The following is a 23,717-nucleotide window of genomic DNA, read 5'->3' as shown; positions in this document are numbered from 1 at the left end:
TATCCTTTTTAAAACAAAGAAGGAGTTTTTTCAAAGTTTTTGTTCTGGCAATATCATAAAGTGATGCTGTCATAATAGCAAGGATGATTTTTAAGATTTAGATGTCCCTTGGGAGCTTTATGTCAAACGATGTGTCACTATAGAACTATATCATCAGTCTGGAAATAATTACTTCTGACACAAAAAAAACTATATGCTGATTCTTCACACAAAGTAAAAGAAAGACAGGCTGCCTGTGAATTTATGACTATTCTGATAAGAAATATGTGCAATATTTTTTAGCAACTCAACTAGGCGCATTTAATGTAAAGTTTATGAAGTGTCTGGTCAAATTCTGTAGCAATTCCCTCTCTCTCCATTATGAACCTTCATGATTGCAGGATAAAATACAGATGAAAGCAATTAACATTACACAGCTGCTACAGTGTAAAACCATCAGGGGAAACAACAGAGTTTGGAAAAGAACCCATAGATGGGGCAAATTTACTCATGTAAACAGCAGGTAAACAAGAGAGGTAAACAACAGGAAAGGAAATTAAAACTCACCAGGCACAGAGGCTAAGATTCAGAGGTCCATCAGTAAACTATTTTAAAGGGGCTCCCCCAGAAGAACTTCTAAAAATGGAGCGTGGTTATGTTAAAAAACCCCTTTGCAACACTGGCCTAATTTATTGCACATTTCCCCAGAGCTAAGCCATACAACTTTTACAGAAAGTAAATACAAGGAAGGCCATGAACAAAACTTTTAAAAACAGCAAACACACACAAAAATTCCATGATAAATAATTAATGGAGATCAGCTACTCAAAGCAAAGATGCACATATTTTTAATAATAGTTTCCCACAGAATCAGATTACAATTTCATAGATTATGAGCAAATGAAATGCAACTATAAACCTGTTTTGACCCTGTTCATGCAGAAGAAAATAGTCAAAAATAACATTTGTGTATCACCTTCAGCATGAACATCACCCTTAGACTATGTTAGCAAGAAGTGGATCTGGGAAACCAGAGGACTGGAGATGTAGGAAACCAGGTCAAGAACTAAACGTAAAGAATTCGAGGCTTCTGGGCTTTGTTGCTGTGTGGGTCTGTGTTTGGGTTTGTCTTGCAGGAATTTCTTTCCATTCTGCCTCACCTCTCAGAATAACTTTTGAAATGTCTGCTCCTCAAACAATATGGTTTCATGTATTGGGAGGGAGGCTTAGCTTTTAGCCTAGGTTCAGCCCCACTTCATTCTCCAGGCTGGTCCTTCTTCTCTTGTATTCCAGACTTCCTGGACTTTAACTGCAGGTAGACATGTTTTGTGAATTGATATTTTGAATTTTTGCATACCGAGCCTTATATGTAGGCCAAGAGAATGGACACAAGCAATGGAGAGAAGCTCAGAAATTGTTTTAACAATAACATTGAAATAAATAATGAAATAATGAAAATAAATAAAATGTAGGTATAGATTTAAAGTAAAAAGATAGAGTAAGTGGCAAAGTACTCTGTGTGGCTTTACGTCCAATTCTGAGTGGACCATTGAAAATTGCACATGTGATAACATTGATTTTAAAGTGCTCCTAAGTGCTCTACAGTGCCTATCATGATGTTCAAGTGTCTCCTGATCCTTTCAAATATTTGACTGGAATGTGCATATGTGCACCATACAGTATTGGGCTATGAAGTAGCTGCCACCAGGAATATCCTTAACCTGGATGAGCTATTTTGTTAAATTAACACCTGTGAATGGTTCAGAGAATTGAGATGAAAGAGAAAAATACTTACCTGTAAAACTGTTTCTCTGCAGATATCATTCTAAAAGGATTCTCACACTTGATTTTTAGCTCCTTAGTATGAGGTTGGCAGAACTTCTACAGCCCTTAAAGAATTCTGATCTTGGAGAGCACCGTTAACGAGTTACATTAGGATCTATGCCCCCTACTGCATGTTATGTGCCACACCCTGCAGTACATAAATGTTGCCCTCTAACCCTTCCAATCAGTTCCTTCAGTTGCATAGGAAGTGAAGCTCCCATGATGATAAGATCATTCAAAAATTATTCAAGTTAAAAAAGTTTGCCCCAGAAAAAGAAAAAAAATAGTAATTAGGTGTAAGCAGGGAAACACTAAAAGAATATAATTACCAAAACATTAAGGGAGAATTGTGTCACAATAATCTCTTCAAAGAAGCAGATGGAATTTCCCCTCTCTAAAGATATCTCCCAGGATTTTATTATGTGATATATATATATAAACCCTTGTACTTTAGATATGAGGGAACCTAGGCTTTAACTAGACCAACTAAATACATTAGAGGCATATTTGCCTTCTCTACATTAGGCTATTAACATGTGTTAGCTAACACATCAAAATCCTACTCTAAACAAGGCCTCTGAAACAGACAGTAGTGACAATCTTGCCTGGGACCAAATGTGCCTTGACGTGGCCTTCCAGGGTTAAGTCAGACCATGTCATTACAAAAGGAAACACACTCAAATACCTATGTAGACACTGTCTTCTTGGTAACAGCACTGCATCATGAATGAGCATAAAATGTTTAAAAAAAAAACCAGTTGTTTGACCCTAGTAGAACCCCAAAGACATTTTGACAAATATACAGAAAAAGCCTCCCCAAGGATGGGCATTTGGTGTGGAAATAATGTTATAAGGACGATAGGCTCATTTAAGTGGAATTCTAACATTACTTGGTGAGGACTCTCAGATGAGTCCACAGCAACAAATAATAAAAATAAGTTCAGTAGTCACACTCTAGATCTGGAAGCTCATTAATTCTTTAGGCTGTACAAACTGCCTCCAGGGCTGATCAGAGTGGAGAAAAGGGGGAACAATTGTACTGGGGTCCTGTACTCAGGGGCCCACTCAAAATGCCTGTAAGTAGGTTGAAGTGGGAGGGACACAGCAAACATGATGTACTGGGGCCCTGAATTTCTCTTGATGGGCCTGACTGCCTCCAGAAAAATGACTGTCCAAGTATCAAACTCAGTGGTTGAAACAGATCTTCATCAGCTTAGTCAGGATCATATTATTATCCCAAGATGCAAGGGGCTTTTTAATGGGGAGAGTTCAAATGTGTCAAGCCTTTCATGAACTTGAGAGTAAGGGGCTGCAGAGACACTTGTTTACCTTTGACTGAGAGGCCTAAATAGCTGTGAGACATACCTGGATAGAGTTTACTTTGTTTTAAGCTAGGTTCTGACAAACAACTTTTGTGCTTGAAAAGTAAAGAGGTTCCCCAGGGCCAAATTATATCACATTGCAAATTTTTTTTCTATTTGGAATCATAGGTCCTTGCAAAAGGTTTCCATGATGGCAGCAGGACATGAATCACCTGCTCAGACACACTGTGCATATGAAGCTCTATCTTGACAGGACAAGGGCTTCTTGATTGGGACTAAGTGAGGCGCAATGGTTTTGCATGATGATCTGAGGTCAGAATCTCAGTTTGATGGAATCTCCTTTAGCCAATGGCAAACGATTTTAGAATCATACCTGTCTGGGACAGTATGGGGCTAAAAGAAAAATTAAGCGACACCTGGGTTTTAAAGTGGAGACTTTCCGTTTCCTCCCTTGAACAAGGGACCGAAAGGAGAAGACACAGGTCCAAGAGAACCCAATACAGCCATTGTTTTCTTTGTCTTCTGCAGTGAGGTTCCATTTGATCCCCAAAACAAATTCTCTCTAGTGTATGGTAGATCCTTGGGCTCTCTCTGGAACTCTTGCTGGCATTCAGACATCTGCGGCAAAGCAAACTTGTGGGCATCCACCTCTAGGCAGTAGTCTCTGAAATCATATCACTCACATCAAAAGCTGCCCAAGCTAAATCTTCACCTTTCTGGATTAGACTGCAGGAAGGATGAAGAAAACCGACCAGAGTAAAGTCTTTCTTTGATAATTTCATCTGACTGTTGACTATGAAGTCTTGGCAGTACGTGATCTGAAGGGTTGTAATTACAGACTGGTAAACATTTATTTTGAATGAATCCAAAGGCACAGCATTGGATTCTGGGGCACAGTATTGTAATTAAACTAAAAATCATCCATCTTGGATTTATGTCGGAAAAACTAGGGAAAGGTGGTATTATCCCATGAAGAGTTACCTTCTTGGTGCTCCTCCATACAGAATATGTATTTGGCATCAGATGAATCCTCCCATGCATTTGATTTCAGACAGCTTTTTACTGAAATCTCCAGATTCTCTCACTCCCCCTCCCACATACATATTCATGTCCAGAGACAGGGCTGATGATTCCAGAGACTTAGTATATACTCAGCCACCATGATCAGTCATAATCTTCTATGAGGCTGCCACAAAGTACTGTGTACCAGCTGAGCATTCCTCTTGTCCTGTATCAGTGGTCCTCTTGGCACAGCTGGACCACTTTTTGTACTGAGGCACAAGCTTGCATCCTGAGAATTGGTGCTCCTGACAAGGAAGCTCTGGATTTCACATTGGCACATCGAGAACCTTTTGCACCAAAGGCTGCAAACATTTCTGCTAGAGCTCTCAAAAGCAGAACTCATTTTCACTCCTAGTTAGAACCAAGGAGAAATTATTGTCAGATGAATAAAATGACTTGATCACAGAAGTATAACAAGAGTCAAAACAGAGAGCTCACTTGAGGACAACACTGAAAAACTTTGTGCATCCTCGAATGCATTTCTGGAATTCTGTTTTAGCAATACCCCACAGTCAAGAGTGGGGCCTTGTCCAAAAGACAGTGATTCAAGAAATCTGACAAAAAGTTAACCTCTAAATTAATCTTAATATGGAAAATAAACTGTGTGCCAGACACCTTCTTAAAGATCAGGAACTGGCATTTCTGTAGAATATATTCCCCAGATGCAGGTTCTTGCCTTATTAAATACAGTGAGTTTCAATCCAGGATGAGGCTGCATGAATAGATACCAAAACACTTCACCATTCAAGTGCTGGTGTTATTATCCTGTCCCAATTTATACTCAGCCCATACTGCAGGGAGTAGAGGCAATGCTAGAATTGTACAACAGGAGGAAAACTAAACAAGACAAACATCTCTCATTAAAAACATCCTTATCTGACTATTCCTCTTACTACTAGGATGTGGCTTGCTAAACTCTATACTGGGAAGAAAAATAACAGAATACTCCTCTTCCAAAATGAGCACCCTCACAATGCTGTGGCACTTGAAGTGAGCTAGCGAATGCAGCTTCTGCAATGTTTTCTTTCCCCACTGCTACGTTAAACTGCACCACATGAACATGAAGTGACAACAGATGGCAATCTTTATTAACATGTGCTACTTACTTATCTCCCACAATTCCCAAGTTGATTGTTGGGTAGCCGTGTTCTTGAATTGTAGCTAGGAGAGTTGAACGGTTACTATCTCGGATCTTTCCTGGTAAGAGGTCATCCTCAGGATTCAACAACTATAAAACAGAGCCACATTACCAATCAGTCTCCTCAGAGTGTTATGTGCCTTTGCTTTTGTATTCTTGCTTTTGAAGTTGGATATGGTTCCTGCTGACAGACACCTATGACAAGTCAGTCAGTGTGTGTCTGTAAATAGGTTCTGTGAATTCAGACTATGCAGCAATTTAAGCCAAAAAGACATGTGGCTGAGACATTGGTAGAGCAAAATAATTTATTTTTCTAGGATTCTCTCTCTTAAATTGTTTCAATGCATTCATGCCTGCAAACCCTCTTTTCATGCGGTACCAGGCTTCCAACCTCATACAGTATAAATCAAATCACAAACTCTAAATTTGTAACTATTTCCAGGTTGATGGATAGATCTGCTTGTTCTGATCTTACTGAAACTTTAAGGATCTGTGTTGATGCGGCAGCGACCAAGAATAATAAAGTCTAGTGTCTACTCACTTTGAAAGATACATTTTAAATGTGGAAACATACAGATGAAAACTTAAGCACAGCTTCAAATGCCAACCATGTAATTCATAACATAACATCCATTTTAGATGAAAAATGGTGTTATTTTTAAGGGGTAGAAAACTGGCAATGATGATAATGATGATCTTACATTTACATAGCATCTTTCATCTTGAAGGATGCCAAAGTATCTAACAAACATACAGACACATTTTACAACAGGAATGCTTTCATCCAGGTCTGAAACACCTTGGCCTTTGGGATGGACCGTAGTGCTGATTAACAGCATGCAGCAACACAGCTGTTGAGGACAGGAGATGAAGGAAATGGCAGTGAGGATGTTAGGTAGTAAGAATATAATAACTCAGGTTGGAACTTGGCTAGGTCACAAGACTGTGACTAATACCCGTTCTTGTGAAAAGTTTCACAGGAAGTTTAATGAACACAAGTGGGCAGGATCTAGGTTTAAAATGTTATATAAAAGATGCTCACAGGGAAGAGTCTCACTTACTAACTCATCACCACCACTCCTTGGGACACCCTGGGCTTTCTCTGGAGGTATCTACTGTCCAGCTTACTCCTGTCTATCTTAGGATAGCTGTTCAGATTGCAGGCTAAGCTGGGTTGGCATTCTGCCGTCACAGAATAACTTTCATTGGGGTTGTGTAAGCATTAAGTATTTCAACAGGGTGCATCAATCAGAAATGGTTTGGACAAATGTGAACAGAGCTTTATTTTTATGGCTCTATTTTACACATCAAAGATTTAAAACTTAAACACATCAAAGGCTTCCAATAGGATGAGAATACTGCCAGGGGGTTCAAAAGGTTTGCCTCAGAAGAGCACAGTCAAGATGTTAGGTCAAAATGCATGTTTGAGGTAACTGGATTTTTTAAATACAGCACAGTTGCTACAATAATAAAAGTGATTTTCTAGTTGGTAAAGATGAGGACTTTTAATTCAATTAAAGATATAAGTTGTCTTTTATAGAAATTGGTCCAAATGCCTCATCTTCCACACAGGGCTATTGCCCACAAGTACCTAAACCAGCTGTTTAAAAATTCCCCTGGTATTAGTGTAAATCCTTTGAATGCTGTGTTGTTGTAGCCATGTTGGTCCCAGGATATTAGAGAGACAAGATGGGTGAGGTAATATCTTTTATTGAACCAACTAAGATATTACCTTACCCACCTTGTCTTTCATAAATCCTTTAACATTCATGTTTCTAATTTTGAAAATTTTGCAAAGAATATTAGAAATAAGAGAACAATTACAGGCCAGTTGGGTGCTGTTTATATTTCTGTGAACATACTAGAAGAAATAACATCTAGTTTTACTGAGGATTTGGGTTTTATAGTGCATTTGAAGCCTCTGCAAAGAAAACGTGTAGGAGTACAGTTTTGTATCATATGCTAAAGAAGATATTCTGGCAGAGACCAGTCTCATGCACAGCTCCTTCCTACAATATATACCTGCTAAGAGTAGGCATCATCTCTTTTGGGACCTGTGTGTAGAGGGTTAAGGAGCTTTTATGCATAGACATGCGAACTGCTTCCCTGATCCTTAGGTGCTCAGCACCACTTAAACAGGCCCAATTGGAATTAGGATGGGAATTACTATCCAAAATACTATTCCTGTGCCTGCAGAAGAAAGAAATTTAAAAAGTCTTGAGTTTAAAGATATTTTTCTTACCTCATTCCCTGTTGACATGACTGCAACGACTGGAAACTTGTTAACTTCTACTTCCGTTACCCCAACAGTTGCTAAGAGACCAATCTCCGATGGACCCATGTGGGTTCCCTTAGCCAGCACACATTCACCTCTTTTAATGTCATGTCCTATAGGTCTGAAAACCATATCATAAAAAAAGAAAAAAAAACAGAATATAATTCAAAATGACTCTCGTTTCCTGGTCAAGCTCCAAGTGAGGAGTGTGCATCTGTGCCCTGGTCATAAATTCAAAATTTCAGTGCTGTTTATGGTAAAATAATGACTATAAAATGCACTATCCATTATATTCTCTAAAGAGATATTAGAGTATTTTAAAACTAGGTTATTTACAGACCTGATATCTTGGCCTGGTCGAGCCTGCACCAGAATTCGTACTTCTAGCTCTTCAGTGCCCTGTTTTTTTAAAAACAAACAAACAAACAAAAAACAACAAAAAAGTCACACAATTCCAGATGTGTTAACCAAACAAAATTAATCAGCTTTTATTTCTCACCAGTCTGCACTGTTTCTTAATGGTTCACAAAATGGCCATGCCACAGTCTGATCTCGTCACAGCAGCGATTACTCTGTCATATTATGGTTCAAGCATCCTCTCGTTTCTCTTGATCTGCTGATCATGAGTGTATTACAATGTGTGCTCTAATTTAAAGAGTTTAAAATAATTACTTTCCAGCTGAGCTTACTAAGAAGGAACCTGCACTGAATACATAGTTTTGCCTTGCTTTTTTTTGACTGCTTTGTTTATGTGTCTTCCCCATACAATATCCTTGGGGTGTGTGTTGATCTTATTTACCACAGGGATTCCTTCCCCTTTTCTCAGTCAACCTGCTGTGTTCGAGCAATATTTCAGAAGTAGCCTCTCCCGGGAGAAAATCAATCAGCATCGTAAAGCACATGGCACTACGCCAACAGATAAGTAATAAGAAAAAACCCACCGTAGCAACCACTCGTGTGCCCAAATTTCGGTGGGGTTATTTGGAATTTCTGTAGTGCAAGAACCTTTACTCCTCTTCAGAACATCAGTGAGCGATTAATATGTCATGTTTATGTACTGTGAACAAGACAGTGGTAGGAAAGCCTGAGCTCTGCTTTCTGATAGAATTTTTGTGTTCACATACACAGGATTTCAATGCTCTGGTGATTTGCTTGATGCCAATAAATCCACTGGGGCAGTTTAATTTATAGACTACACGATATGTATAAATATTTAATTTTATAAGCTTTGCAAGTGGGCGGATGATAAAAATGCTCAGCTGTGAGAAAGTGGTAGGTTGTCAGCACTGAATTTGTACTGTGCTGAGAATGGAGAAGAATTTTATTTTTGTATTAGCACCTTTTGTACTTGAGGCACCCCAATGCCATGAGTTAGACACTTGTTTTACAATGCAGGCAAACATGGCAAGCCATTATGTGTTCAGAAATACCTACCTTGCCATGTGGAACATTAGAACCTGTTTTGTAGAGTAAGACAATATTGGACAGCACACTGTGATTACCCTTTACTTTTCTAAAAAAGTGCCAGAAAATTGGGCATTTTCATCAGGACAGACATCAAAGAGAAGCAGAAAGGATTTTGGTTTAAATTAAACACTCAAAAACACTGCTGCAGAGTTAAGGTTTCCCTGTGATGTCTTGTACTCTTCCAAAATATGGAGATTGGCTATATGTAAACTTCTGAAAACCAATAAATTAAGAGTTATGATAATGCAATCTTAATCTGCTGACAATGGATAATTACTTACCTCATAGTAACTGTGGTTCTTCAAGATGTATTGTCCACATGGATTGCATTTCTGGTGTGCATGTGCCCCATGTTTGTGAGATTGGGTTCTTTTGTCTAGCAGTATTCATTGGGATCATGCTTGCATCCTGGGTGCCCTCAAGTTCCCCCCCAACCTGAAGGCATGAAGGGTGGAGTGAGCAGCACTGTCCCTCCATTCTTTTGACAACACAGAATCCCAGCTGGGATAAGACTCCATAGTAGTTGGAAAAGATAACAGATCATGGACATCCAGGTGGACAACATATCTCGAAGAACCAGTGATTGTAAAATAAGTAGTTGTTCTTTCTTTGAATGACTGTTCATATATATTTCACTTCAGGTGACTTGCACACAGTGACTCATAAACAGGACATGAGTGCTAAGAGTCCTATTTAAACATTGATTGCAGGACACCTCTGCCAAAGTGAACATCTGCTCTTAAGTCCTCAAATAATGAATAATACTAGGTGAAAGACTGACCCCATGTTGCTTCCTTGCAAATTTATGAAACTGCTATGCTTCTCAGAGGAGCTGTTGAAGCTTCCTAGCCCTGATGGAGTGAGCTGTAACCTGCATGGGTGGATCTACTCTAGCTAACTCATAACGTGATCTAATATAATTAGATAGACATTTCAGCAGTCACTTTGTCTTTACAGAACATTGTTTAAGGTGGATTAGCCATGACAGCCTGAATCCCCCGTACCCTTAGAGCTGATGGTATAGCTACTACAAAGGCTATTTTCATAGATAGATGGTATAGATAGAACATGAGAATGGCCATAATGGGTCAGACCAATGGTCCATGTAGGCCAGTATCCTGTCTTCCGACAGTGGCTGGTGCCAGATGCTTCAGAGGGTGTGAACAGAACAGGGCAATTTATCCATCCCCTGTTGTCCAGTCCCAGCAATCAAAGGTTCAGGAACACCCAGAACATGGGGTTGCATCCCTGACTGTCTTGGCTAACAGCTATTGATGGACCTATCCTCCATGAATTTATCTAATTCTTTTTTTCATTCAGTTATACTTTTGGCCTTCACCACATCTCCCGGCAATGAATTCAACAAGTTTATTGTGTGTTCTGTGAAGAAGTACTTATTTATGTTTGTTTTAAACCTGCTGCCTATTAAATTTCATTGGGTGACCCCTGGTTCTTATGTTATGAGAAGGGGTAAATAACATTTCCTCCACACCATTCATGATTTTATAGACCTCTACCATATCCCCCCTTAGTTGTCTCTTTTCCAAGCTGAACAGTCCCAGTCTTTTTAATCTCTCCTCATATGAATGCTGTTCCATACCCCAATCATTTTTGTTCCCCTTCTCTGTACTTTTTCCAATTCTAATATATCTTTTTTGAGATGGGGAAACCAGAACTGCAGAATACACACAGTATTCAAGGTGTGGGCACACAATGGATTTATATGATATTTACTGTTTTATTATAAATCCCTTTCCTAATGGTTCCTAACATTCTCGGTAGGCAGAGGAGGAGAAAACAGCACTCCTTTGCATACCTGGAGACAGTCCTTCCATCAATATAGCAATTAGAGGACTTCTTGGGGCGATCTGCATTCTCATGTCCACATGCTATCTTGCATGGAGCATAGGTGAAGTCAGGCCTGCTGTATTACATAAGTGCATGAGGTCCTATGACCCAGAAGGAGAGGTTACTCATCCTGTGCAGTAACTGTAGTTCTTCAAGATGTTGTCCCCATGGGTGCCCCCCTTCAGGTGCCCACACGCCCCATGTGCCTTTGATAAGAGATGTCAGGTAGCAGTGCCCGTTCAGGCCACGGATATTCTCTGTTCCACTTCGTGTTCTGCACCATGGCTATATAGAACTGCACAGATGAACTGCCCTAAGTTCCTTCACTACCTCAAAGCTCCACAGCAGAGAACTCCAAAGCAGAGGGGAAGGAGGGATGGTAGTGAAGTACCCATAGGGGGGCACATCTCGAAAAACTACAGTTACTGCACAGGGTCAGTAAGCTCTCTTCCTTCTTTGAGTAGTGTCCCTATGGGTGCTCAAGCAGGTTCAAGCAGAACCCTCTAAGTGGGGGGCACTTTGGAGTCAAGTCCAAGATCAAAGACAGCACAGCATCAGAAGCTGAGTCATGAATTACTGCATCATATTCTGAAAAGGTGTGTATGGAGGTTCAAGTTGCGGCTCTACATACCTCAGCAATGGGAAATTCATAAGAGAGGCTACTGAAGTAGCAAAAGAGTTAAATGGGTTAGCTCTCTAGAACAGTGGCAGCCAGAGGACCCCGGGCATTGGAGGCTGCAGGTGGGACCCAGTTGCAGGGCAGACAGCCAGAGCCCCAGGGAGAGCAGGGCAGGGCAATTGGGGCTGGCAGCCTGAGCCCTGCCCCCGTCAGTGGGGGAGCCGGCCGCCTGAACCCCAGCGCTCTGCACAGGGCTGGCAGCCTGAGCCCCAGGAATAGTGGGGCTGGGCAGTTGGGGCTGACAGCCCAAGTCCCAGCGGTCAGTGGGACCTGCAGCCTGAGCTCAGTGGAGCTCAGTTGACCGGGGCGGTCAATGGGGTCCAGCAGCAGGAGCCTCACGGAGTGCGAAGGAAATTTAAACTTAAATCCCTGGAAATATTCATTTTTAGGATGGGGTTCACGAGATTTCACAATTTAGTGAAAGGGGTTCGTGGGCTGTTAAAGTTCGGGAACCACTGTTCTAGAAGGAGGTTGGAGATCATTAGATTGATAACAAAAAGTAATATAGCCAGATATCTATCTAAAGAGTCTTTGCTTGGAAACTGGAGATCTGTCCACCATAGACACAAAGGATCAGGGAGATTTTCTAAACGACTTAGTCCTGTCCAAGGCTAATACACTTCTGACATTGAGTGTATGTAATATCACATCCTCCTTGTTCAGGTGTGGTTTAGGAAAGAACACTGGAAGATGAATAGACTGGTTAATGTGGAAGTTAGGTGACACCTTCAGTAAAAATTTGGGATGTGGTCATGATGTGATCTTGTCCTTGAAGAATACTCTGAAGGGGGGATATGCCATCACAGCCCCTATCTCCCCAACTCTTTGTGCAGAAGTAATGGCTACCACGAAGGCCGTTTTCATAGATCAGTTGATAGGTTGCCACCGGATCAAAGGGAGGCCTCATAAAGCATATAATCACCATGTTAAGGTCCCAAACCCGGGCAGGATGTTTCTCTCTTGGAAACAGATTCCCCAACCCCTTGAGAAATCTCACCATCATCAGATGTCTGAACACTGAAAAGCCCTCTACTGGGAAATGGAAGGCTGTAATAGCTGCCAAATGTATCCTAATTGAACTCAAAGACAAAACTGGCTTCTTTAGTTCTAGGATGTAATCTAGTATATCTGACAGTGAAGCGGATGCAGGTAGAAGGTTTCTTAGGTCTGATCAGTGGCTGAGTCTCATCCACTTTTGTAGCTATGACAGATAGACTGCTTCCTATTATGTAACAATACTCTTCTCACTTCCTCCCGCGAACCACTGATCAGCCATGCCCTGAGGTGAAGAATCTTGAGGTTGGGTGAAGAATTTGACTGGCATCCTAAGAGAGAAGATGGGGGATGATCGGAAGGTGATCAGTTGACAAGCAGCCAACTGGATTAGGTAAGAAAACCATGCTTGTCTTGGCCATGTTGGAAACACCAGAAAAACTCTGGCTTTGTCTTTCCTCATCTTGATCAGCAGCTTGGATATTAGAGGATTGGAGGAAACACATACAAGAGACTCAAAGTCCAGTGAAGGAGAAACGCATCTCCCAAGGAGTGGCGACTCAGTCCCCCTCTCGAGCAGAACTGGAAGCACTTCCTGTTTCTGATCATGGTGAACAGGTCTATCTGTAGGATGCCCCAACACTGAAATACATGGTGGGGCATAAAGGGATCTATCTCCCACTTATGATCCTGAGAGAAGCGTCCGCTAAGGGAATCTGTGGTGATGTTTCAAATGCCCAGTAGGTAAGCTGCTGAGATGCTGAGGTGATTTCATATGCACCAATTCCAGAGTCTCATTGCTTCAGTGCAGAGGGAGGGTGAACTCGCTCCCCCTTGACAACAGATATAAACCATGCATGACTCTTTGTCTGTCATAATCTTAACAAATTTGCCCCTGATCAATGGCATAAAATGGAGACAGGTATTCCTGACTGCCCTGAGTTCCATCAACTTGATGTGTAGAGTGAGTTTGTAAGATGACCATCCGCTCTGAGAAGTATGCATTGAGATGTGCTCCTCCCAACCCAAGAAATGGTTCCTCACCTTCTTGTAACTGTTGTTCTTCGAGATGTATTGCTCATATCCGTTCCAATTAGTGTGTGCACACCACATGCACAGTTTACCGGAAGGTTTTTCCCCTAGCAGCATCCGTCGGGTCGGCTCTGAAGCCCCCTGGAGTCACACCTTCATGGTACTGCATATAGGGCCTTGCTGACCCACCACCTCCCCAGTTCCTTCTTGCCAGATACTCCAAAAGAGGGGAAGGCGGGTGGGTTTAGAATGGATATGAACAACACATCTCAAAGAACAACAGTTACAAGAAGGTGAGTAACCGTTTCTTCTTCTTTGAGTGCTTGCTCATATCGATTCCAATTAGGTGACTCCCAAGCCTTACCTAGGAGGTGGGGTCAGGGTTCATGGAATCACTGATTGAAGCATAGTCCTGCTGAATACTGCATTGTAAGGGGCCCCTTACTGAATGAGGGAGGCAACCTAGTGACAGAGGATGTGGAAAAAGCTAATGTATTCAATGCTTTTTTTGCCTCTGTCTTCACGCCAGACTACTGCACTGGGCAGCACAGCATGGGGAGGAGGTGACCAGCCCTCTGTGGAGAATGAAGTGGTTCAGGACTACTTAGAAAAGCTGGATGAGCACAAGTCCATGGGTCTGGATGAGCTGCATCTGAGGGTGCTAAAGGAGTTGGCGGATGTGATTGCAGAGCCATTGGCCATTATCTTTGAAAACTCATGGCGATCGGGGGAGGTCCCGGATGACTGGAAAAAGGCTAATGCAGTGCCCATCTTTAAAAAAGGGAAGGAGGAGGATCTGGGGAACTATAGGCCTCACCTCAGTCCCTGGAAAAATCATGGAGCAAGTCCTCAAGGAATCAATTTTGAAGCACTTAGAGGAGAGGAAAGTGATCAGGAACAGTAAGCATGGATTCACCAAGGGCAAGTCATGCCTGACTAATCTAATTGCCTTCTATGATGAGATAACTGGCTCTGTGGATGAGGGGAAAGCAGTGGACGTGTTGTTCCTGGACTTTAGCAAAGCTTTTGACACTGTCTCCCACAGTGTTCTTGCCAGCAAGTTAAAGAAGTATGGGCTGGATGAATGGACTATAAGGTGGATAGAAAACTGGCTAGATCATCGGGCTCAACGGGTAGCAATCAATGGCTCCACGTCTAGTTAGCAGCCGGTATCAGGCGGAGTGCCCCAAGGTTCAGTCCTGGGGCCGGTTTTCTTCAACATCTTCATAAATGATCTGGAGGATGGCGTGGACTGCACCCTCAGCAAGTTTGCAAATGACACTAAACTGGGAGGAGTGGTAGATACGCTGGAGGGGAGGGATAGAATACAGAGGGATCTAGACAAATTAGAGGATTGGGCCAAAAAAATCTGATGAGGTTCAACAAGGACAAATGCAGAGTCCTTCACTTAGGAAGGAAGAATCCCATGCACTGCTACAGACTAGGGACCAAGTGGCTAGGCAGCAGTTGTGCATAAAAGGACCTAGGGGTAACAGTGGACGAGAAGCTGGATATGAGTCAACAGTGTGTCCTTGTTGCCCAGAAGGCTAATGGCATTTTGGGCTGTATAAGTAGGGGCATTGCCAGCAGATTGAGGGACGTGATCGTTCCCCTCTATTCGACATTGGTGAGGTCTCATCTGGAGTACTGTGTCCAGTTTTGGGCCCCACACTACAAGAAGGATGTGGAAAAATTGGAAAGAGTCCAGCAGAGGGCAACAAAAATGATTAGGTGACTGGAGCACATGACTTATGAGGAGAGGCTGATGTAACTGGGATTGTTTAGTCTGCAGAAGAGAAGAATGAGGGGGGATTTGATAGCTGCTTTCAACTACCTGAAAGGGAGTTCCAAAGAGGATGGATCTAGACTGTTCTCAGTGGTAGCAGATGACAGGACAAGGAGTAATGGTCTCAAGTTGCAGTGGGGGAGGTTTAGGTTGGATATTAGGAAAATCTTTTTCACTAGGAGGGTGGTGAAGCACTGGAATGCGTTACCTAGGGAGGTGGTGGAATCTCCTTCCTTTGAGGTTTTAAGGTTAGGCTTGACAAAGCCCTGGCTGGGATGATTTAATTGGGGATTGGTCCTGCTTTGAGCAGGGGGTTGGACTAGATGACTTCCTGAGGTCCCTTCCAACCCTGATATTCTATGATTGTCCCTGGTGTGCTGGGCGATGGCATAATGTGAAGGGAAGGTGTGGACCGAAGACCATGTTGCTGCTCTACATATCTCCTGGATCAGTATCTAGGCCAGGAAGGCCACCGAGGATGCCTGGGCTCTGGTGGAGTACACAGTCAGAGCGGGGGCAGGGACCTTTGCCAGGTCGTAACAAGTCCGTATACAGGATATGATCCACGATTATATCCTTTGCGTGGACACTGGGAGGCCTTTCATCCTGTCTGCTACCGCAACAAACAGCTGGTTCGACTTGCAGAATGGCTTAGTTCATTTAATGTAAAATGCCAGTGCATGCCGCACTTCCAGGGAGTGGAGCCTCTGCTTGCAGCTATTGGCATGAGGTTTCGGGAAAAAGACCTTGTGAATCAGTGGCATAGGAGGGAACGGGTAGAAAAGGCATTCCTTCCATGGAAGCAGAAAAGCATTTGCCAATGAACCTGGGCTGTGGTTCAGGAAGGGGCAGAATTGTAGGCACTTCCTGTTGGTCCTTGTGGCGAACAGATCAATCTGGGGAATTCCCCACAGTTGGAACATATTGCTTATTACATCCAAGTGGATAGACCACTCGTGATTGTGAAAAGACCTGCTGAGATAGTCTGCTAGTTCATTCTGCGACCGTGGAAGATAGGACGCTTCCAAAAATATGGAGTCTGCTATGCAGAACTCCCAGAGCTTGAGGGCTTCCTGACACAGGGGAGAGGCACATGCTCCCCCTGTCTGTTGATATAAAACATCACTGTTTTATTGTCTGTCAGGACCGAAATGCACTTGCCCTCCAGGAGAGGCCAAAATGCCTGACATGCCAGCTGGACTGCCCTGAGCTCCCTCACATTTGATGTAAAGCATCAGTTCCTTCAGAGACCAGAGACCCTGAGTTCTGTGCTCTCCAAAGTGCGCCTTCCACCCCATGGCCGAGGAGTCTGTGGTCAGGAACAGGGTTTGGAGAATGCAAACCCTGCACACACCAAGTGCGGGTCGAGCCACCAGCAAAGAGACCTGAGAACACCCAGTGGAAGGGTAACCACCTTGTCTAAGCTGTGCCTTCTCGGTTGATACACCGATGCTAGCCAAGCTTGGAGAGGTCTGAGTCTGAGCCTCACATGTTGCACTACATACATGCAAGATGCCATGTGACCTAGGAGTTTTAAGCAACTTCTTACTGTGGTTATAGGGAATCGTTTGAGGTCCTGTATGATGTCATGAATGGTCTGGAAGCGGGATTGAGGTAGGAACGCTCTGGCCTGTCTTTAGTCTAGCACTGCCCCTATGAACTCTATTCTCTGAATAAGGATGAGCGTTGACTTTTGAGTGTTTAGGACCCATGCGCTGAAGGTGGATCTTATGAGGCAGACACGTTGATCCACAGTCTGTTGGACTGGCCCTTGACTAGCCACTCGTCTAGGAAAGGAAATACCTGAACCCGCCTCTTCCACAGAAAAGCGGCATGACCGATATACATTTGGCGAACACCCGAGGTGCTGATGATAGGCTGAATGGTAGTACTGTAAATTGGTAGTGGGAACTCCAGACTACAAACCTTAAGAAGCACTTGTGTGGCGGGATTATGGAAATGTGGAAGTATGCATCCTTCAAGTCAAGGACAGCATACCAATCTGCAGGATCCAGGGACAGGAAGATAGTGGCCAAAGAGACCATAAGAAACTTTAGTTTCTTCATTAACTTGTTGAGATTGCGCAGGTCCAAGATGGGTCTGAGGCCCCCTTTGTTTTGGTATTAGGAAATAACGGGAGTAAAACCTTTTCTGCTGAGCTCCAGCGGAACCTCCTCCACAGCCCCCGCTGATAGGAGGATTTGTACCTCCTAGATGAGTGAAGGGGGGTGAGAGGGTGAGAGAGAAAAATTGGAGAGAATATCCCATTTCTACCAGGTGGAGGACCCAACTGTCTGAGGTGATTTGGGACCACACTCAGTAGAAGTGGGACAGATGTGCCAAAAACAGGAAACAAGGATCCAGTTGGGAGGCTGGTATAATGTCCTCAAGCACATCCTCAAAAGGTCTGCCTAGGGCCTGGTGGTTGCCTGTTCGACCCAGAGCCCCTGTTGTTTGGTGGCTGGGGTTGGCGACGGCGATTCAGATTTCTAGGTTGCCTACAGTTTTGGTCCTGCTTAGACTGCCCCTGGTATAGTCGTGTCATGGGATGAGGCCTAAATTATCTATGCTGGGTGGCAGGAGTCCCAGCGATCTCAGAGTGGCTCGGGAGTCTTTCAAACTGTGGAGTCTCAAGTCCGTTTTCTCTGAAAATAATGTGGCCTCCTCAACAGGAGATCCTGAATTGCCTGTTGGACCTCCCTGGGGAGGCCTGAGGCCTGCAGCCATGAGCAATGGCACATTGCGATGCCCAAGGACATCACTTGCATTGTAGAGACTGCCGAGTCTAATGCCACTTGCAGCGACATTCTGGTGACTGTCTTGCCCTCATCCATGAGAGCCAAGGATTCTGGCTTAGAGTCTGGTGGGACAAGGTCTGAAAATTTTGACATTGCGTCCCATGACTTAAAGTTAAAACGGCTAAGGATCGATGGCTGGTTTGCGATTTGAAGCTAGAGCCCACTGGTGGAGTTTATCTTCCTCCCGAAGAGGTCCAGCTTCTTTGCAACCTTAGCTTGAGGGGTAGGCCCTTGTTGCCCTTGACCCTCCCTCTCATTGACAGCCGCCACCATCAATGAGTCTGGTGGGGGGTAGACCTTGGAGGACACAAAGTACTTTCTCTTGACTCCTTTAGCTGTAGGAGCCAGAGAGGATGGTGTTTGCCAGAGAGTTTTTGTGTTCTTCTGAATGGTTTTAATCAGGGAAAGGGCCACCCTGATGATAAAATGCCAGGGATAAAACGTCCACCATTAGATCTGACACCTCAGTGACCTCTTCCATCTGTATCCCAAGGTTTTGAACGACCCACCTGAGAAGTTCAAGGTGGGCTCTGCTGTTGGGAAGGCAAGGCCCCAAGGATGTTCCTGCCACTGCCTCATCTGGAGACAATAATCAGGAGCCCCGAACAAGGGAGGGCCCCTCCTGCCCGTCTGGCTCCTCAAAACACTGTGATTCCACCCCCAAATCGGAGTCTGCCTTGGTGCCAGCCACAGCACCGGTCGCTGCACCGGCTGTGGTACCTTCCGTGGAACTGATCATAGCTGCGGTGCCGGATATGGTGCTGCCGGGTGCGGTGCTGGCTCTGTTGTCTGTGTCAGTGCTGGTCCTGCTGTCAGTGCCGGCACCGGTTCTGCGGTCGGTGATGGGTGCAGTACCAATTGTGGTGCTAGTAGTGGCTAATGCTTGGGAGAGCTCCCTGGCCCTGGACACAGTCCTTCTCTTGGAAGTGACCAAAAAGGAGCATGCAAAGGCAGACCCCTGGGACTGGTAGTAAGCCCATGGTGTCCAGAAGGGCCACTAAGTTGGCATCTGAGCTGGTACTTGCCATTGTGTTGGCCACAGTACAGTGGGGAAGGTTTGAGTCATCCCTGCTGTCTGGGAGTGCCGGTGGCTATAGTGCCGGCTTCTCCGGGACACACATGAGTCCATGTCTGATTCGGACTCCAGTGAGTGTGTGCGCAGAGACCATGGTGGCACCGTGCACCAGGGTGATGGAGATTGTTGCTGAGTCATAGCCAGCTTGCCCCTGGACTGCACTGGTGTCATTTGGGGCCTCCGGGCTGGTGCAGTGGCACCGTGGTCAGGAGAATGTGGACCTGTCAGAGTTATCAGATCCCGCACTGCCTCATAAGTTTCAGGTGTGGAAGGAAGGTCCAAATCTTCCACCTGGGTCTCCTCCACTGGCACTGGAATCAATGGTCCCTCCCATAGGCCTGGAGTCGACGGTGCTGGCTGTTGAGTTGGAGGGGTGGTGCGGTCTTGCACCAGTTGCCCTCCCTTGGGTGGTTCCCGTTCCCTTGCATGGGAAGGGGAGCGCCCTCTATCAGTCTTCCTGTGCTGCTTCTTTGGGACAGGAGACTGTGAGCGGTGCCGAGATTGATTCTGCGCCATGCTTGGCAACGTGGAGTGCAGATCCCAGAGTCCTTCCTTGGCATCTCCCGGACTGAAGCTGGCACACTGCGCACCGATGCTGAAAAGCCCGGTGTCATGTCCATGGGGTTCAACTCAGACTGAGGGCGCAGAGCTGCTTCCATTAGCAGTAACTTTAATCTGTGGTCCCTCTCTTTCTTCATGTGGGGGCAAAAACTCTGACAAATCTTACACCTGTCCATTCGATGGGACTCCCCCAGCACTTTAGACAAGCCAAGTGTGGGTTGCCCTGGGGCATAGACTTCTGGCAAACCTCAAATGGCTTAAACCCCTGGGTCTGAGGAATGCCATGGGCCCAGGAGAGGGAGAGGGAAACGGGGGAGGGAAAACACACCCCAGTACCCCGATTCCAAATATCTAACTAATTACAAACAATTTTTTAAAAATGGTCTTTAGCTATTTACAGACATAGTACGCTAGAGAATTGCTTGTTGAACACGAGAGACGAAATGCTCCAATGACTGTCACTGGTGGTAAGAAGGGCCTCATATACGGTGCCATGAAGACGCGACTCCAGGGGGCTCTAGAGCCGACCCGATGGATGCTGCTAGGAGTAAAACCTTCCGGAGAACTGTGCACGTGGTGCACACACACCTAATTGGAATTGATATGAACAAGCACTCAAAGAAGAACAGGAATGCATCTGTTGTTGTTATGACCACTGGAGACAGCTGAGCAAAGGGGGCTCTTATGAAAGCATTGTGAGGGTCTTTCCACCAGTTGAGGGACTTCTTCACAACTATAGGCACTGAGAGTAGTTTCTTCAAGCTGTGTTTGCTTGGTGAATAAACAGTTCTGAGCCAACGGTGGAGGCAACACATGTGCAACCTCACTGGCTTATCACAAAAGTACAAGCTGCCATATGCCCCAACAACCGGATCCATTTTTTTGACTGATGTCTAGGGACTGATTTGAACTATAGTGACTAAATTTGCTATGGTTGTAAACCTGCGAATTGGGAGGTAGTCTTCGGCTGCTACCACATCGAGTTATGAATTCCAATCTTTGCACCAGGGTCAAGGTGAACTTCTGAATATTTAACTGCTGTCCCAGGCTGAGAAATAGTGCTAATTGCGACTGAGATCTTGCTGCAGAAGCACTTCTTTAGCATTCAATCATCAAAATATGCGAATAATAGGATTCCTTTTTCTGCAAACATAAGCTGCTCCGACTGACAGAACCTTCAAAACCACTCTGGGAGCAGAAGGGAGGCTGAATGGAAGCACTTTATTGAAAGTGGTCTTGAGCTAGAGTGGAATAGGAACCTTCTGTGGGAAAGGTGAATCACTATATAGAAATATGCATCTTGTAGGTTGAGGGCCAAGAACCAATCTCCTAGGTCCAATGATGGTATTATTGCTGTAAGTGTTATTTTGAATTTCTATTATCTTCACGAACCTCTTGAGAAGCCTTAGATCTAGAATGGGTCTCCACCCGCCATTCTTTTTTGGAACCAGAAAGTACCTGGAATAAAACCACTTCCCTCTATCTTTTACAGGGACTGTTTCTATAGCACCTAAGTTCAGAAGGAAGTCTATTTCCTGTTCTAGAAGATGCTCACAAGAGGGGTCCTTGAAGAGGGAGAGAGAAGGGGTATAGGAAGGAAAGTAAAGTGGAGTACCCTGCTGATATGATCTCCAAAACTCACCTGTATATAGTGATATGCTTCCAAGCTTGTCGGAAGTGAGAAAGGTCATCCCTGAAGCAAGGAAGGCATCTGAACCATTGCAGTTAGTAAGGGGAAGGTAAATCAGAACCTTGACCACCCCATCAAAATGGTTTTTTTGATGAGGAGGGTTGTGAGGTCAATGCCTTTGCAGCAGACGGCCTCTTTTTCTGGAACCTCTGCCTCTTTCATTGGGGTTCATAAGGTCTCTGGAAGCTGGAGAATTGAACAAGATGAGATCTCTGCACTGTCTGGGATTTACTAAATTTCCTTTTATGCACAGTTGTGTAAATTAAGCTGTCAAAGGCAAGGTCCTTTACTGTGTTCCGGACCTTCCTCAGAAATCCTGAGTGCTGAAGCCAGGAGGCCCTTCTCATGACTACCACTGTAGAAACAGAGAAAGCAGCTATGTCAGTGGCATCCAAAGAGGCCTGCAGGGATGTTCTGGCAAGAAGATGACCCTCTGTAATGATTGGTTGAAATTGGTCTATCTGTTCTGGTGGTAAATGCTCAATAAATAAATTGAACTTTGAGTAGTTGGTGTGATTATATTTTGCCATCAAGTGTCTGATAGTTTATGATTCTAAACTGCAGAATTGCAAACGAATATGATTTGTGACCAAACAAACTGAGATGCTTCTGATCTTTGACGTATGGTGTTGATTTAGTGGTGGTGTTGCCTTCCACGTTCATTTAAAGCTTCAACAACCAGGGAGTTGGGAGGGGGATGAGAAACCAGAAACTCCTAAACTTTAGATGGAACATAGTATTTATCAGCCCTTTTACAAGTGGGCAGTACTGTTGCTGGAGTATGCTAGTTTACTTTTGCAGGATCTAGCAGAGCCTGATTACTAGGTAGCACAATTTGGGCAGATGATGCAGATTCTAACTGAGAGATGCTAACCTGAGATTTCCTTCTGATGAACATGTTACATCTCCTCTGAGGATGTGCTAACAGGTGGGATATTTGGATCAGTATTATCTTCCTTGTGCAAAGAATACTGAGGCAGGCTCTCAGTACCAAACCTGTTATTACCTGCCGCTAATAGAAACGTATATCAATGCAATAAGTGATAGAGGCTTCCAGTGGGCATGCAACTAATATAGATTCTCAAGTTCTCAGTGCATAAAGAGTTTGCAGCATCTCAAAACCCAAATCAAGATACTAGAAGAGACTAAATAAGCCTTCAACAGGACTGCATGGACTAGGATACTACATGAAGCAGGAATATTGAGAGATTTATGAGATTCCAGGAAGAGGAGTCAGGTATAGTGTATTTGACTCCTTCTGGATTTGGTACTCTAATCTTAATAAACAGGGCAAAAAAACCCAAAAACGAATGGCATGGACGCTAGGACACAATGTCCCCTTGGAGGCTACTGGATTGCACAATGAATCTTTGCAATCCCTGGTACCATGCTACTGCACACAGAATTACTAGCATAATGAGTTTTTAATTATGACTCACATCATCTGATTCCCTGATGAGTTCTGTGTCTTCTACTTGCACCACAGCATCAGCACCACAAGGGATTGGAGCACCTGTTGTAACCCGCATTACCTGACCAGGCATCACAGTCTGAGTTGGCTGAAAAAAATAAACAAGCAAATGATGACAACTAATTTACTTTTAACAAGGGAATGGGAAAACCTGAAAACATTTGAACACTGCAGAAATAAACTGGAGAGTAATAAATCCTTTTCATAGCATGGCTTATTTTTTTCTTGATATGAGTTAGTGGAATTAATATGGGTAAATCCCTTAGGTAATTAAAGAATAAAACAGGTTCAAATCTGACTCAGCTCATTAGTAATTGAGAGCCGTTATTATCTGATGGCAGTATGAAATAAACTGGTAGTTATTTTTTGTGATGTGGACACCTATCTTCTGGGAAAATGACTGAAACTATCACAATGGGTAATATATTGGTGCCCTTTGGTAAAGAAGCCAAAGAATGATTAGATCAGGAGAATTAACTCCCCTGTCACAAAAAGAGGTGGTCATTCTGAGTTGGGGATGAAGCACACAGGCAAAGAGCCACTGTGGTATATGGTCTTTGAATAGAGGACTGTGGTCTCCAGGGCTGCAGACTTTTACTAGCACTAAAATGCATTTTTGAAAATGAAAGAACTAACAAAGCTGGTTAGGAAAAACTCTTCCTGAAAAAACATGTCCCGTGCTTCACTTCTGAGCAGGTTTCTCCATTACTGTGAGGT

The 23,717-nt window shown here is 43.9% G+C and overlaps 1 protein-coding gene across 9 annotated transcripts in view; it reads right to left on the bottom strand.

Moving 5' to 3' along the window:
* GPHN (gephyrin) overlaps positions 1–23,717 on the bottom strand; it is a 588,066-nt gene that overhangs the window by 48,827 nt on the left and 515,522 nt on the right. For all 9 annotated transcript variants that reach the window (XM_084630610.1, XM_084630611.1, XM_084630613.1 and 6 more), the window contains 4 exons: positions 22,969–23,088; positions 7,941–7,999; positions 7,568–7,721; positions 5,294–5,415 (listed from right to left, as the gene is read on the bottom strand). In XM_084630610.1, the coding sequence (XP_084486736.1) occupies positions 5,294–5,415; positions 7,568–7,721; positions 7,941–7,999; positions 22,969–23,088 (455 nt within the window). The remainder of the gene's footprint in view (positions 1–5,293; positions 5,416–7,567; positions 7,722–7,940; positions 8,000–22,968; positions 23,089–23,717) is intronic.

Source organism: Lepidochelys olivacea (assembly GCF_965140295.1).
Source record: "Lepidochelys olivacea isolate rLepOli2 genome assembly, chromosome: 6".
Taxonomy (NCBI): domain Eukaryota; kingdom Metazoa; phylum Chordata; order Testudines; family Cheloniidae; genus Lepidochelys; species Lepidochelys olivacea.
Note: the sequence above shows the minus strand (reverse complement) of the source record. Positions and strands in the feature narration are given on the sequence as shown.